Raw genomic sequence first — 16,540 nt, forward strand, 5'->3', positions numbered from 1 at the left:
GTTATTATACGCTGTACCATTGACCGTCGTGTCAATGGGTGAGTCGTGGGGGGAAAACTTGCAGCGGAGCAAAGAATCCATTCCCTGCGGAGAATACGTATACTCTTTTGTTTTTTCGGTAAAGTCACGTAGGTTGAAAGAAAACAAATAAATTAAATCACGACGTTTCGGAAGCAACACAAGCTTCCGTTTTCAGGCAAAACCGTCACAGCAAAATTGCTGTAAAATTGCTCCAAAACGTCATGATTTAATTTGTTTTCTTTTAACCTACGTGACTTTACCGAAAAAACCAAAGAGTATGATCCTTGCAGTTACGAAAGCTTCAAATCTACACACGAATATCGACGTTATTGAGCTGACCCACCCAAGGGTGCTCTGATCAAGAAAGGGAGCAATGGAAAAGGAATCGCAATCAACTTGAACTCTAACCCCGCTCTCTGACGTCAACCCAGCCAGTGACGTCATGTCATCAAGGCAGCTACTCCCAGTCACTGGCGGTTCATTAACATAATTTAATCATAAAACCGTCGCGAGTTGAGACGGGGCCAGCAGCCACGCCCATCACAACACATGGGCCGCGTCACCATAATTTATTCAGCTCCTCCGCCGCTCATTGGGGGAGGGTATTGTATCCCGCAAGTGACGTCATGTCACCTGCTGCCGCGTGACGTCACGAGGTACCAGGAAGCTGCAGCTCTGCGCGCACACTCACGGAGATCCGAGGTGAGAAGTTCACATGGTGGTTGTTGTTGTTGTTGTGGTGGTGGTTGTTGTTGTTGTGGTGGTGGTTGTTGTGGTGGTGGTTGTTGTTGTCGTGGTGGTTGTTGTTGTCGTGGTGGTTGTTGTTGTGGTGGTGGTTGTTGTTGTGGTTGTTGTTGTTGTTGTGGTGGTGGTTGTTGTTGTGGTGGTGGTTGTTGTTGTTGTCGTGGTGGTGGTTGTTGTCGAGGTGGTGGTTGTTGTGGTTGTTGTTGTTGTCGTGGTGGTTGTTGTTGTTTACCCAGGTAGACCCTCGCTCCTCTCTCTCGTAGGGATATCAATTGAGTATCAGCGAGTATGGAATCGATGTCCAGGTTGGAACATTACAACGCGGGGCCTTGCCCAATTGCGGGGCCTTTCCTCCTGATTTCATTTGCTTTATTTCTCTGCTTAAGTTTAATTTGTCTTCACCTGGCTCACTACTTAGAAACTTTTTTTTTATTTTAAATATTTCTAGAGTTTTTATATTTTTTATCAGGCCAATCCCACTTGAGCTAAACCGTTTTTTTTAGAAGCGACCTGCCCACAACAAAGTGGCTTATCAACGTGTGGAAATGGATATCGGTCAAATACTCTAAACGCGTGGTGATGTTGACTAAATATGGAGGGAAAAACCGGAGGACCCGAGGAAAAATCCACGCAAACATGCAGAGAGACACGCAAACTCCAAATGTACATCCATAATCCAGGTTTGTTTGGGTTAGATCGCCTTAAATATATAAATGTGTCGTTAAACCCCCCAGACCCGACACAGCCAACTAGTAAGGTTTGTCACGTAAACAAAACGTGCCAATTCGTCACTAGTACAGCACACCGGTTGTGTATTGGAGAGCCAAGCCACAACATTTACAATCCGAGTACGTTTTGCCAGTAATTACAACCAGCTTCATTAGGCGACAGCCAAATCTTGTGGCTTGGCTCTGTGAGAATATTAATCAGGTCGCTGGGTTCATAGCGCAGCACGCGAACCATTTCACTACCGCTCCCAAATCACGCACAACATCATCTGAAGTACAGTATAGTATTTATTCAGTAATAACTAAGTTACCCGGCTTAGCTCAGGTCTCAATAATCAAACATTAAGGGTAATGTCTTGCCATGCTGGCTTTATTATAATTATTGAATTCTGCCAATGAAGTCTAAATGTGTGTATATTGTCACGGTTTTTTGGTTGTGTTATACAATCGCAGGGCTTGTTTGTTTCATAATGAGGACAGCTTTTAAATTCGTTACCCACGGAGAGCTTCAGGATAGACAATGTTGGATATTTTGCCATCTGGTGGGTTTAATCGAATGAAGCTTGCGTACATGTCGACAGCAAATTGGCAGAAGAGCTCTGCATCTCAAGAATAGATTGAAGCTGCTGTTTCGCACTATGACCCTGAAGGCAAAGAAGTCCATGTCGGAAATCTTCTTTTGTGTTGGCAAGCCTGCTGCTGGGTCAGCTTGGCGAAGTAGGAAATGTTAGCCATCATCACCTGGCTAGAACATCCGTGGACATTGAAGATCATCATTTGATCGGTGCGCTTCAATTCTGTGCAGGGTATTGTTTCTCAGTTACAAGACGATTCCTCGAGTGCCATGTTGCTCAGCCGTCAGAATGACAGCTACTTCAGATGTTGTGAGTGCATTTAAGCAGGTGCAGCCCCAGGCTGACCCGGGCTGCACCTGTTTCCTTTCCAAATTAGGTGGTGGTTTACTCGTGCAACCGAGTGTTGCGCAAGCGCACGTGTTTGTCCTCGGTTGCACTCGGCCTACAGTGTGCGCCACGTGTTTAACCATATATTTATACTCTTTTATTGTCTTGGAATATTTTTTGTATACGGTTTCTCAATGTTTATTTCAATTTTCTTTGGGTCTTTTGATAAAGTCACAGATGGTTCAAAGAAAATAACAAGGACCCAATCAAAACCATCACCTTGCCATACATAGCAGGAGTCACCAATAGGATTTCAAAAAATCTAAATCATGAACAAACAAGATCCAGGTTCGATTTAACACAGTACATAAAATTTGTGATCTGATCACTTCTGTGAAGGATGTGATCCCTGACATGCAATACCCTGGCGTCTACAAACTAAGCTGTGTCTGCAGCAGTATCTATATTGGGGAAACTAAGCGACATGTCTCGGACCGTGTTCGTAAACATAAGGCAGATCTGAAACACGGTAGGACCAATACCTCGACCGTGGCTGATCATTGTTTTAATGCTGTGGGGTCACGTGAAATGTTTTTCTCTAAGACGAAGATACTTTGCAAACCCATTGGTTATCAACAAAGATTTGTTCATGAAGCCATCCATATATACAGACACAGATACATTTTTAACCGAGAAGATGGGTACAAACTTAACAATCATTGGAAGGACGTTATCAACCAGTTTAAGTCATAACTTGCTGTGATGTTCCCTTCCTGCCACCTTCTGATGTAAATTTTTAATTTTTTCCCGTGGCTTTGGCTCTCCGATTTTACATTAACAGGTTGAATTTCTCGTGCCAACAGGGCCACCTACGGACACCGACCGGTGGCTCTGCGATCTTACATTAGCATGCTAATCTCTCACATTAACATAGCCACCCGCGCACTCGTTGCGAATGCCGCTCTCCGATCTTACATTAACATGCTAATTTCTCACCTAAACATCACTAGCCCCGCCAACTTCGTTTATGACCCTAGGACTACACCATATAAAAGTCTTCGTTCAGCAGCTTTCCTCCTAATGACGATCACTTGTGTTGTGATCGAAACGTCGTAGTTTTTTGTTATTTTCCTTGAACTATCTACGTGACTTTACTGAAAGACCCAAATAATATGAAAGCTTGAAGTCAAGATGTATTTCAATTGTTTAGTTTATAGTTTATTTGGAATACAGTACAGTACTTATTTCAATTGTGATGTAAATTTTAGTTGCCCTTTACCTAATGCGATTACTTAGGTAAGGCTTAAGTATTGAATATCGCGCTTTTAGCTTTTGCGCGGCACTTTCTAAGAACGTAACCTCCGCGATATTAAAGGGCCTGCTGTATTTTCTGTCCATCCACTACAGCAGAGGAGTACGGATTTTTAGCAGAAACTATATCTCTGCTTTCTTTATATAATTGAGGCCTATAGTACCATAAATAGGCTTGGGGCTTTGGGTTGGTCTTTTGTTTTCGATGTCTCTGCTCATATTCGTTGAGGATTTTCATGATTTTGGGCAGGCCTGTCTAAAGCTGCGTGACCAGGAGTCAGAGCCATTTCCTATTCAACTTGGCTTGTGGCAGAAATTCACTCTGGCCCCATGCATTACATTACATAGCATTTCGATTTAAAGCTTTCGTGACTGCAGGGATTCATCTTCTTGGTTCTTTCGGAAAAGGAAGTAATAAAATAATAAAAATAAAACATAATAAAATATTTCTCATGACGTTTCGGCCACAACGCAAGCAGCCGTCCTCTGGTGGAGAACAGGTCCGTCAAGTAGACAGAGTCTGAATGTCACGCTCCAGGCTTGGAGCGACTATTTATGCCAGGATAGAGGAGCGAAGAGCGTCTAGACAAAATAATTTGCATATCAAGAGGAATTTAGCATATTTATGGGAAATGCAGATATGCGATTAGCACTACTTGTGAAATGCGTAGGAGGTTTGGCCAAGGTCTAGTCTGTCTGAGACCATCTCCCTGCCATACTGGCATCGCACCTGCCTCTTACGCTTCATCCTGCGGATGGTGGGCGCACAGGACAGCGCCACGAAGCCATTCGAGGCTGGGCCCCAATGGGTTACGTGAGTCACCTAGCCACCAGGTGCTTGTTGGTGAACACCACCCCAGACCTCGTTCCAGGGGTGATATCAATAGAGAATGTATGTAAGGATGCCCCCCAATAGACTCCCCCTCGCACTCTACCAGGCACATCCCACTGGGGGATGACCCCGGGGCCGGCCCAGGACAAGCAGATTTAGAAACTAACGAAGCTGTGATTCTTCTTAGTCACAGATATTACTCCTTTCTCTATGGATCCAAAATATTAACGTATTTTAAGGACCGTCTGTGCTGGCTTATACATTTAAGGCTGGCCTGCCTATGTTCCCTCCTCTATTGAACCAGGCGTGATTGTATTAGAACCTTACAGACCCCTAAAATATCAGTACAGAATATAATCAGTGAGTCTCTTTGGCAGACGAGGCTGCATTGGTTGGGTCATCATTCCTGCATAACCAGACAACGCATGTTCAAGCAGCTTCTGTTAGTCCAGATATTAGGGTCTAAACAGGCATGGCATTTACATCATGGGATCTCCTTTTCCAGTACCAAAATATGATAATAGGTTTTTCCCCTTTTTTCCTGCAACAAAACAGGTGTTAAGATGTTAAAACACCAAACTGAAACCTTCTACAAGGAATCATGTCTACATTAACCACAATGCTTATGGTCAGAATGCAAAAAAAAACACTCTGAAATAGATGCATTTTCCTTGAAACTGATTGGTCCACACCGTTTGAGATGAGGCTTAAAAGAAAGCTGTCTCTGGTGTGGACCAATCAGTTTCAAGGACAATACATATATTATCAGAGTATGTTTTTTTTGTTTGCATTCTGACCACAAGCATTGTGGTTAATGTAGACATGATTCCCTGTTAAAGGTTTCAGTTTGGTGTTTTAAGATTTTTTTGCCAGAAAAAAGGGAAAAACCTATTATCAGGCATGGCATTGGCTCGAGAAGAGATTGGAGGATGTGGAGGTGATCAGACCTGCTGATGACTGGTACCAGGAGTGTCAAGATCGGCCTCTGTGGAGGAAGCTGGTGACATGCGGCAGGGCAGTTGGAGGTATTTGCTTTGCAACAACAATGAGGTCAGAGGAGCGATGCTCACATGAATGGGTGGAATGCTGGGTGCCTAAAACGCAGCAAGACAGCGGGGAGCACAGCTGGTGCATCTGTAGTGTTGTAAAGGACGGACTTCTAAACTTCTTTATGGCATAATCAACGTTTTTGGGTTTAGATCGCGTTATTTATAAATGTGTCGTAACCCTCCACCACCCGACACGGCCAATCAGTTAAAAAGTGTCACGTTGACAAAAGACAAATAGTTCACTGCTTTAGCCCACCGGTGTGTTGAAGCGTGAAACCACAACATTTACAATTTGAGTACGACGTTTCGCTGGTAATTGCATCCAGCATCATCGGGCAATTCACCATTCTGGTGAATTCACCATTCTGGCGAATTGCCTGATGATGCTGGATGCAATTACCAGCGAAACGTCGTACTCAAATTGTAAATGGTGTGGTTTCACGCTTCAACACACCGGTGGGCTAAAGCAGTGAACTATTTGTCTTTTGTCAACGTGACACTTTTTTACTGATTGGCCGTGTCGGGTGGTGGAGGGTTACGACACATTTATAAATAACGCGATCTAAACCCAAAAACGTTGATTATGAATAATATTGGTCGCGAAAGCCTACGTGTTAAACTTCTTTATGGCACACACTGTTTATTATCTTAATACACAGTCCCTATCACAACAAGGGGGTATATGGTCCCCTCACCCGTTACCCTGAGGAGACACAGCCTCCCGACCTTGCAGGCTATCTAATCTCTCTGTTATCCCAGCGTCCTCTGGCTGGACCTAGGGGATCTCTCCCCGACCACTGGTTACACTGAGCCCTAGCCCTGATAAGGGCTGGAGGGCTTGGTCCAGGGTCCTAGATGTCTTCGGCCGACTTGGGTCTTCATGTAGCAGAACTGGCCAAGAGCTCTCAGCGCTCTGGCTTTTATACCTGTTCGTGGCCGGGTTGTCCAATCCCCGGCCACCTTGTGGGACCCTCCGATTGGTCCTTCCCAATGTGAAATGTATGTATGTAAGAGTTTGTTTTTGTCGGGAGTGGTGGCGCAGTTATCTTACTGCATTATGAACTCAGCGTTAATTGTGTGTTGACCGACTCTCTGTGTTGTATTACATCACATTTCGATATTTTGCGAGGTTATTTAATTTTAGTGTGCCTTTCTCCTAATTTACAAGCTTGCGTGCCGTGCCACGTCGTCATCTTACTAGAGCAGCAGCAGCACTTTGCCACTCATTGATATGCTAATTTTCTCTGCCCCCTCCCTCTCTCCGTCCCTGCCCCCCTCTCTATATTTAAGGGACCGTCACAGAAACGACCCCTCTCTTTGTGCCGATATGTGTCCTCTCTCTGTGTGTCCTTGTGATGTCTGCTTGCTTGTATGTCTGTCTATAGTTTTCTAGTTAGATTTTTGTTGCTATTTCTTTTTTGCCTGATGATGATTGCTTGTGTTGCAATCGAAACGTCGTAATATGCTTTTATTTTAATTTATTATTTTATCTTTAGACGTGATTTAACCGAAAGAACCAAAGAATAATTCCTGCAGTCACGAAAGCTCCATAATTAAGATTCAGCAAACATAATTGATTAGTGGTATCTGACTTATTGTAGGCCTCTGCTATGTTGATTGATCCTTAATTATTTGGTGATGTGAGAAAGCATTAATACTGAGTAGATGAAGGCAGCCAGGCATGTTTTTGGACACACCACCACCTTTTTACCATGCCAGTGTGTGACAGTGTCAAGTTTATATTTGCTGTAAAGTATATTAACTCTTTTGAACACGGAGGTTAAATCAAAACAATAATTTATTTTAGTTTTTCTCTGGAACTTTTTAAACGAATGGAAACAGTCAGGAAATTACCACAGCACATATGCAGCTGAGGTTAGGTCTGTTCATCCGAGCATTCAATTCTAGGGTGTCCAAGCATATTGGTGACCATTTGTCCTGTCATTGTGTGCCTTAACAGACCGTGTGATGAATTGGGAAATCTTTTTCACTATATCATGAAAATATGAATAAGTATAGACGTGTATGTCATGTTAGACTGTGTACGTATGCATTCCTCTGTCCCTCCATACTGACATAGATGGTGTGGATATTTTTTTTCTGTCTGCAGCTGACGCTTCCTCTGACACTTCCTCTTCAGAATTGGTGTGATGGAGCGAAGGCACTCAGCACAGCTCTGTACAAAAAGGCAACAATGTGACCAGTATGCAAACAGCACGGATCGTACTGGAAACTTGACACAGCACCAAAGAACACACACAGGAGAGAAACCTTTCAAGTGCACTGTGTGTGAGAACACATTTGCACATCCATCACTTCTTCAGAGGCACCAGAGAACACACACGGGAGAGAAACCTTTCAAGTGCACTGTGTGTGAGAAGGCATTTGCACGGTCATCAGTTCTTCAGAGGCACCAGAGAACACACACAGGAGAGAAACCCTTCAGGTGCACTGTGTGTGATAAGGTGTTTGCACAGTCACCACATCTTCAAAGACACCAGAGAATACACACAGGTGAGAAACCCTTCAGGTGCACTGTGTGTGAGAAGGCATTTGCAGACTCATCAGTTCTTCAAAGACACCAGAGAATACACACAGGTGAGAAACCCTTCAGGTGCACTGTGTGTGAGAAGGCATTTGCAGACTCATCAGTTCTTCGGAGACACCAGAGAACACATAGGCATCCGGAGATTCCTAAGGAGGGGAGTTTGAAATCGACTTGTGAAAGCCAAAGTGCTGCAATTAGCCCTTCCCTCATGAAACATGATCCAGACGAAAATCCCAGCTTTGACACTTGGAAAGGTATCAAGATGAAATATGAAGACGCGAAGGTGAAGTGTGAAAAAGTGACAGTAAAGAGCAAAGAAGTGAAGGTAAACTGTGAAGATGAAGATTCAGCTCGAAAATCAGACCTTCACATCGATGGAGGCAACGTGAAGCAGGAGGAGAATTCTGATTCTGAGGCAGAGCGAGGCAACTCCCCGAAGTTTGTAGAAGTGGAGGTGTGGGTGGACTTCTTAGACAATACAAAGTCAAATGGAGACCCTGTGGATGTGTAAGCTTGACACAATGAACTTCCAATAGGTTCATCTTTGTCACAGGCCTTTAATGAAAATAATGTGAAGATGAACACTCAATTCCTAGGTTCAACCTGCAGCGTAAGAGCGGCGAGTATTTGTAGATCTGTCGGTTGGGTAGATGTCTAACCAGAAACGAGAGCCAATAAGCTCCCAAGCCTTCACTATGTTATAATAATATTTGCATTCATATGGTGCTTGCTTAATTGGCCATAATAGAGGTTTTTTGGATTAGATCGCGTAAATATCAATGTTTCGTTAAACTCGCCACTACCCAATTGGTTCTGTGCTAGTATAGTGTAATAGTGCAGACTATTGTCCAGCAACGGCAACTGCGGTGGACGAACAGTACACACGCCGGTGAGCATATACATAGGGTGTTGGCAGGGTGGAGGAACTGTGGCAAGGGTCACGGAAGCCCCCATCTGGAAGCCCCTAGAATCTGCTAGTGGGTTTGAGAAGGGAGGCGCGGCCAGGGCAGAGCCAGGCCGCGCTGGGTAGCATAAAAGCAGCTGAGAGCGGGAGCTCAGGGTTGCCGGTTCTGGGAGTGGGCTCGTCTCGTCGTCGCTGTCATCTTCGCCGCCTTTGTTGCTGCCGTCTTTGCTAGATTTTGCGTTGCCGGATAGTTGTTGGCTGTCTCGGTCAGCGCCATCGGTGTTAGCCGGTCACGGTTGTGTTAAGGCTAGGCTAGACAACTATGAAGAGTGCGATGGTCAACCTGTGAAGGTGTTAATAAAGAAGGTGCCCCCTGAGAAACCTTGTTTTCAGCTACAATAACACTACAACTGGTGTCAGGAGTGGGGTGAAGAAAGAACCCACCTATAGTGTCAGAGGACTGGAACGGTGAAATATTCATCCTCCCGGCAGCCCCGGGACTTCGGTTACAAAGCCCAATGGTAGAGAGAGAGCGGCTGCGGATCGGCGGGACAGCGGTTGTGGATCGGCGGGAGAGCGGCTGCACATCAGTGGGAGAGCGGCCGCGGATCGGCGGGAGAGCGGCGGCGAATCCGTGAGAGAGGAGCCCCATCCTCCGCGGTCACGCGCCGAGCACGCGTCATAGCCGAGGACCGTCATGTTGAGGGGAGCGTAGGATGGTGCGTGAGGCGCGTCGTGGCTAGCGGCACGGAAAGAAGTCACAAGGGGACCCTGGCGGCGGTCCCATCAATGTGGGAGCGGAGGAGCCTGGACTGGGGACCGCGCATGTGGTGGGCACCATTTTGCCCATGGAGGGCCTGGCATGGCTGGTGGGGGCTATTTTTCGAAGAGCGTGGGACAGCGCTGGAGGGGCACCGGAGTCGATGGCACTGCAAGGGGTAATTTTTGGCCTACCGCGCGATGCCCGCACGAGGTTTCGCCAGCGGAAGCGAGGGGAGGCTGAGATGCCCTTTGCTTTCCGGGAGGCGCTGCTGGCGCTGGGACGGAAAGCGTACCCCCAGATGGGTGAGACGGCGCTCGACTCCTTGGCAACGGAAGGGTTGTTGGCGCTGGCGCGGGAGTCGGGGATCGTCCTGCCCTTCGCTGAAGGCATGGGGATCATGTCCTTGAAGGTGGCCCAGGAAATTCAGGGTCACAAGACCTGCCAGCATTGGCCCAAAGTGGAGGCTTGGCCATGGCAGGAGGAAGACATGGTGGCTGTGGTGTGTAGCTGGGGGATTCACGGGAGAAGGCCCTCGCAGGTGGGTTGGTAACCACGGGGCAGCCCCCTCTGCCCTGGGGTCCCACGGCCGAGTGTTTCAGGTGTGGTTGGCCGGGCCACATCGCCATAGCATGCTGGGGTGTCAGCAGGGCGCCGGCAGCGCCACCGATGCCCTCCAACCCGCCAGCAACGTCTTCCCAAGCTCCACCGGATCCGAGTCTCTGATGCTTTCTGAGACGGGCGTGTGCAAAGTGTCAGGGGCTGGATCTGATTAGATGCTACTGTGGAATTCAGGAGGGGCCGCGCCCTTTAGGCTATTGTTTTTTTTGTTGCCATTATTCGGAATCCCAAGGAATGCAAGACCCTGCCAAGGCGGGGTTGACCAGTGTCAAGGACCGGCTCACATTAGCTATGTTCCAGTAAATACAGACTCTACCTTGTAAGGTGGGATTCGGAGGGGTTGTGTATGTTGTTTGGGTTGCGTATGTTGTTTCGGTTGTGTTATCGGTTCGCGGTGTCGGGGGGTGGTGTCGCGGTTGTGCGGTCCCCGACGGGGTTCTTGCTCACACCGCGGTTGCGCTGCGTGTTGTCAGTTTGCGGGGGGTGCCGCTGGTTGTCCGTTTTTGTTGACGGTCTGCGGGGGGTACCGGGGTTCTTCTATGTGGTTACGGTTCACGTGAGAAGCTGCGGTTGCACTCGATGGGAAGTATTGCAACTGAAGTACTCTTGAAGACGCGTGGACAACGTGGTAAGGCACACGTATTTATTTGCACAATGTCTTACAGCACTGGAGGGATGTATCGGCCCCCTCACCCGTAACACTGGGAATTCACCCCTAGCTAGCCTTCCTAGCCGAGTCCTCCGCTAACGGGCTAGGGGAGGCTGTCTGGCCCGACACTGGTCAGTCGGGCTACGGTACCCGGAATCCCAGAGGTCTACCTCTGGTTCCGGGACCACACCACTGGCTCCAGCCTGCGCTGCCCTTACAAGGGCGGCGTCCCAGGGGGAGTCCAGGGCCTATCTGGCCGGTCTTCTGTCTTCCCTTAACTACACTAAGACTGAGCCCCGAGCTCTCTGGCTCATCCCTTTTTATACCCCCCTAGAGGATCGAAACCCCCCTCACGCCGTCCAGTGCGGACGTCGTTGCGGGCACCACCCCGTGTGCTCACGGAGTCCCCGCCCACTGTGTTTGTTATCCGTTAGCCCCTATGCAAACAGCCCTACACAAACAGCCCCTCTGTAACAGCCCTACATCACCCCCCCCTGTACAGCTCGCAGCCGTCCCGGCTGCAACAACTTTAATAAAGGCTATTTAACCCCAGGATCCCCGCGTGTGCCTTAAAAAAACGTTTTTAACGCTAACATGAAGGAAACAACAGCAACAACGACAACAACAACAACAAAACCCACAACCCCGAAGGGAACAATCCGACGCACCCCCCCTGAATAAATACGAATACCGTAAGAGCGACGCATATATACAGGTTAAGCAGGGAACTCGCAGCACACATGCAACACAACAAAAAAAATGTGGTAGGAGCTCCCCACCGGCGCAGCACCACGCAACCGTACGTAAGAGAGAGGAAAAAAAAATGTTCGTCCAATGCATTATAAGAGTCTGCGCATTTTTGCGCGTGTCCTTGCTGCAGGCCCGTCACACGGGGCAATCCCGGGTGGCGAACCCGCCGGTGGCGGTTGTTTGTTTTGTATAGAGTCCGCGTCTGACGTCGCGGGAACCTCGGCGTCCCTTGCAGCAGTAGGTGGGTGCGAGCTCGTCAGTCCCGGTGCACCTGTGGGCGGGACAGCCGGCGACACGTCAGGCGAGGGCAGTGAGGACGGATCCCCTGAGTCGGCCGACCCCCCACATGTTCGGCCATGCGTGTGTGGAGTGGGGCCTGGCACCGCAACGAATGGTTTTAGCCTCGAGGGGTGCACAAACCACCGGCGCTTCCCCCATTTGATGTGGACACACTGAGGCCGCAGAACCTCGACCACCTCCACGGGCCCCCTCCACGGCCGCGCCAGTTTAGGGGATGTTGCGAGCGGTACCTGGGGGCAGTGCAGCCATGCTCTGTCCCCTGGCTTCCACTGCAGCACGTGCGCGCGACCCAGTCTGAGGCGCTCGTTAGCTTTTTGACGCTGTTCCGAATTTAACATGGCAGCATCCCGTGCCTCCGCCAATTTTTCAAGGTTAAATTTGACATGGTCAATTAATTTAGTTTTTCCTAGTGGTGTGGGGATCTGCAGCTGCGCCCGAATGGGTGGGTCAGGGTCGCGCCCATACATGAGGAAGAATGGCGAAAATCCCGTTGCAGCATGGGGGGCCAATCTGTATGCTGCCAAGACCCCTTGGATTTTCAAGTCCCAATCCGTCTGTGAGTCCGAAACCTGCTGTGATAACATAGACGAGATGGTACGATGCAAACGCTCGACCATCCCGTCAGTTTGCGGGTGATAGGGGGAAGTACGAACCTTTTTCGTTCCTAGGAGCTCACAAACCTGTTGGAGGAGTTTTCCGGAAAAATTTCTACCCTGGTCGGTCAGCAGCCGTTCCGGGGCACCTTTGTCCATGACATAGCCTTGGACAAAGGCGTCGACGATGGCTGCTGCCGACTGATTGGCCAGGGGCCAGGCCATAGGCCAGCGCGTAAAATACTCGACCCCGGTTAACAAGTATCTGTTTCCCCTAGGGGTGGCGGGGAATGGGCCCAGAATATCCAGCGCGACAAGTTCGTTTACTCTGGAGACCCTGATAGACTGCAAGGGCGGGTTAGATTCTCGCGCTGGTGGTTTCCGCTGTGCACACCTCGGGCATGAAGCCAACAGATCAGGGACATCCCTTGTCATTCCTTGCCAAAAGAAATCACGCTGGAGCAAGGCGAGGGTCTTTTGGGTACCCAGGTGGAGGAGGCGCTCATGAGCAGCCCACACCACCCTACCCCGTAAGCCCGAAGGGACCACCAGCCGGTGTCGGTGGGATTTCCCGTCCCAGTGCAACAGCAACCCCGCGTGCATTTCCCATGCGTCGGCATCACCCGATCCCCGCCCTGCCTCCCCGGCGCGACGACGCAACGCGAGGAGGGAGGCATCCTCCATCTGGAGGCGCCCCCATTCCTGGATGTGCAAACCCAACAGGGAATCTTTCCCTTGTTGTTCAATGGAACTCAGAACAACTGTCCCGCCGTCGGCGGCGGCCGCAAGGCCCGGAACCGACATGTCCCCTGCTGGTTTGCAACGTCCCGACCCCAGGAGGCACGCGCATTCCGGGGTGGTTGGCATGCGCGACAGAGCGTCCGCGTTGGTGTGGCGAACGCCCTTACGGTATGTGGTATCAAACTCAAAATCCTGGAGGATCTCCAACCATCGGGACAATTGTCCCGATGGTTGTTGAACTCGCAGGGCGTACTGCAGTGCCGCATGATCTGTGCGGACGGTGAAACGCCGACCGCACAGATATGGGCGATATTGTTGGACGAAATAAACAATTGCCAACAGTTCTCTGCGTGTAACACAATATCTTTGCTCTGCTTGAGACAACACCCGACTGCCGTACGCAACCACCCGTTCGACGCCGTCAACCACCTGGGAAAGCACGCCCCCAATACCCGTGTTGCTCGCATCGGTGTCGAGCAGGAACGGCTTTGAAAAATCAGGGTAGATCAGGGGAGGAGCTTTAACCAAGGCGTCCCGAAGGGAGCAAAAAGCAGCCTCCTCCTCTCGGCCCCAGTGGAACCGAACCCCCTTTGATGTTAATGCATGTAGGGGTTTGGCAATTGTTGCAAAGTCGGCGACGAACCGTCTGTAATATGACGCGAAGCCGACGAAACTCCTGACCTCTCCCACCGTGGTGGGAGTCGGCCAGGAGCTGACACACTGCGTTTTGGCGGGATCGGTAGCAATACCCGAGCGCCCTACGATGTGGCCCAAATAATGCACGGAATCGCGTAATAAATGACACTTTTGGGGCTTGAACTTCAAATTAGCAGCCCGCATCTTTAGGAAAACCGCCCGCAACCTCTGGAGATGTTCGTCAAAAGTTTTAGCGAAAACAATAACATCATCCAAATAAATCAGGCACGACTCCCATTGCAATCCAGCCAAAACCAATTCCATCAACCGTTGGAAGGTTGCCGGCGCTGAGTGTAAGCCCATCGGCAACCGGTTGAATTGGAACAGGCCGTGCGGTGTACGGAAAGCAGTTTTAGGTTTCGATTCATCATCCAGAGGAAGCTGCCAGAATCCCGAAAGTAAATCCAGCGTGGAGAAGAATCGCGCTCCCGCCAAGGCGTCCAGCGATTCGTCCATCCGTGGGAGCGGGTATGCGTCGGCAACCGAGATTTTGTTAAGGCGCCGAAAATCAACGCAAAACCGCAACGAGCCGTCCTGCTTCTTAACCAGGACGATCGGCGCTCCCCAAGGGCTGGTAGAGGGAGAAATAATGTCGGCGGCTAACATGTCATCCACAGCCAATTTGACATGGTCCTTTTCGGCGGGACTCAACCGAAACGGATTTTGGCGAATTGGCGCTGTCACCCGTGTCAATATGGTGACGCAGCAGATGAGTGCAACCCAAATCGTATTTATTCCGACTAAAAACGTCGGAAAATTCCTGCAGTAGCGATCTAAGCTGTTGGCGCTCTGAATTCGACAGGTCCGTCGATCCCGCACAAAGCGCGTCGAGCCACCCGTCATCGCTGTCCGAATGTGGGTGCAGTCGGGTGGCGGTGCCGACCTGATTCGCAACCGGTTCCTCGCAGGGCATCGGCGTCGCGTGCGCAAGCACCGTCCCTCGAGGAACCACAACAGGTTGCGATCCCACATTGAGGACCGCGATGAAAGGATCCCCATCTCCCCTCACAACGGTCAGGGCCGGACGCAAATGCGGTCCACTAACCCCGGCCCTAGACGGTCCCAACAGTATTCCCTGGGCCCCGATACCCTCCGCGAAGGGCCGACGAAGTTTTAGGGGTACCAACATCTGAGCCCCCGGCGGCACACGAACGGTTTCGACGACGGACGCAGGTATAGTTACGCACGCCGTCCGAATCACAGAAGGGGAGGGTAAAAATGCCATGCGCCGTCCCGACGGGAGCTCAATGCATCCCTGGTCTATTAAAATACGGATCGGCATTCTACCCAAGAAGTCCGTCCCCAGCAGGCACGGAACCGCCAGCGAGGAGGAAACAAAAATCGGGCCTGATAATTTGATATCCCCGATACAAATTTGCGCTCGAATTTGCCCAATAATACCCAGGGAGCCCCCATTCGCCGCGTAGAATGGGACATCAACTGGTAGCAAGGGGCGGCTTTTGACAGGCAAAATGTTGTAAATCAAATCGGAAATAATGGTCGCCGATGCCCCCGTGTCAACCAGGATGCGTACCTCGACCCCGTCAATAAGTCCCACGACGGCCGACGACCCTGACGATGCGGCCACAACGCGACGGGCCAACGCGGACCACTGCCCGGGCTCGATTCGAGTCCCCACAGTGGTACGCGCCGGCCCGTCGCGCTGCGACGTCGTCCCCCCATTCGTTACGATGCGAGAGTGTGCGACAGGTGTGTGTGTTGGCCGAACATGTGTGGTGTCGCGACTCGCCGGATCATGTTGATGAAGCTTGGGAGGAGGAGGAGGCCCGGCGTCCTGGCGAGGCGTCGTCCCACGCTGTCGAGGAGAGCGGCACCCCGAGGCGACGTGGCCCCGGACGCCGCAGTTGAAGCAGCGCGGAAGCGGCGGCGGCGATGACTGGCGGTCGAAGCGGCTCGACCCATCCCGGGCCGGCCGCGCTCCCGACCCCTGCTGCCGACGATGGTTGACGGCGAAGACCTCCTCCGCCGGAAGGGTGGCTGCCGCCACCGCATGCCCAGCCGCTGCCCTGCTGGCCTTCCTCCGCTGCGACAGCAAGTTTGCGTGGAGGAGTCGCGCCGCTTGTAGAGAAGTCATCTCAGAATCCTCCTGTGCCACGACGGCGATGTCCAGGTCGTCTGCTAGCAGGAGGATTTTCTCAGTTACCATGGCGTCGACCCCGTCCTCGTCCATGCGAGGAAAGGCTGTCTTGGCCAATGCCAGGAGGCTTGTTCTGTAAGCCAGCGGCGACTCCTTCGCGCCCCGCTGGCGATCGTAGAACTGCTGCCTACACTCCGCGGAAGGCCCGTAGACTCCGGCCAGCAGCTGCAGCGCCATCGGCAGCGTAGAGCGCCTTTCCTTCGGCGCCGATGTTAGGGCGGCAAGCGCGTCGC

The 16,540-nt window shown here is 50.6% G+C and overlaps 1 protein-coding gene across 1 annotated transcript; it reads left to right on the forward strand.

Moving 5' to 3' along the window:
* The first annotated feature begins 684 nt into the window (after positions 1-684).
* On the forward strand, positions 685-15,928 carry LOC133361641 (zinc finger protein 501-like). The gene is made up of 2 exons (XM_061580624.1): positions 685-723; positions 7,728-15,928. Exon 2 carries the CDS (start codon positions 7,738-7,740, stop codon positions 8,644-8,646), a length of 909 nt encoding a protein of 302 aa, XP_061436608.1. The 5' UTR covers positions 685-723; positions 7,728-7,737; the 3' UTR covers positions 8,647-15,928.
* Positions 15,929-16,540: the final 612 nt, after the last annotated feature.

The sequence above is a fragment of the Lethenteron reissneri genome, unplaced genomic scaffold, assembly GCF_015708825.2.
Source record: "Lethenteron reissneri isolate LAM-NWPU_2019-01 unplaced genomic scaffold, ASM1570882v1 scaffold_116, whole genome shotgun sequence".
Classification (NCBI taxonomy): domain Eukaryota; kingdom Metazoa; phylum Chordata; class Hyperoartia; order Petromyzontiformes; family Petromyzontidae; genus Lethenteron; species Lethenteron reissneri.

Bases quoted from the DNA above. Each gene is read 5' to 3' on its own strand.
- LOC133361641 (XM_061580624.1), top strand. From the start codon at position 7,738: ATGGAGCGAAGGCACTCAGCACAGCTCTGTACAAAAAGGCAACAATGT.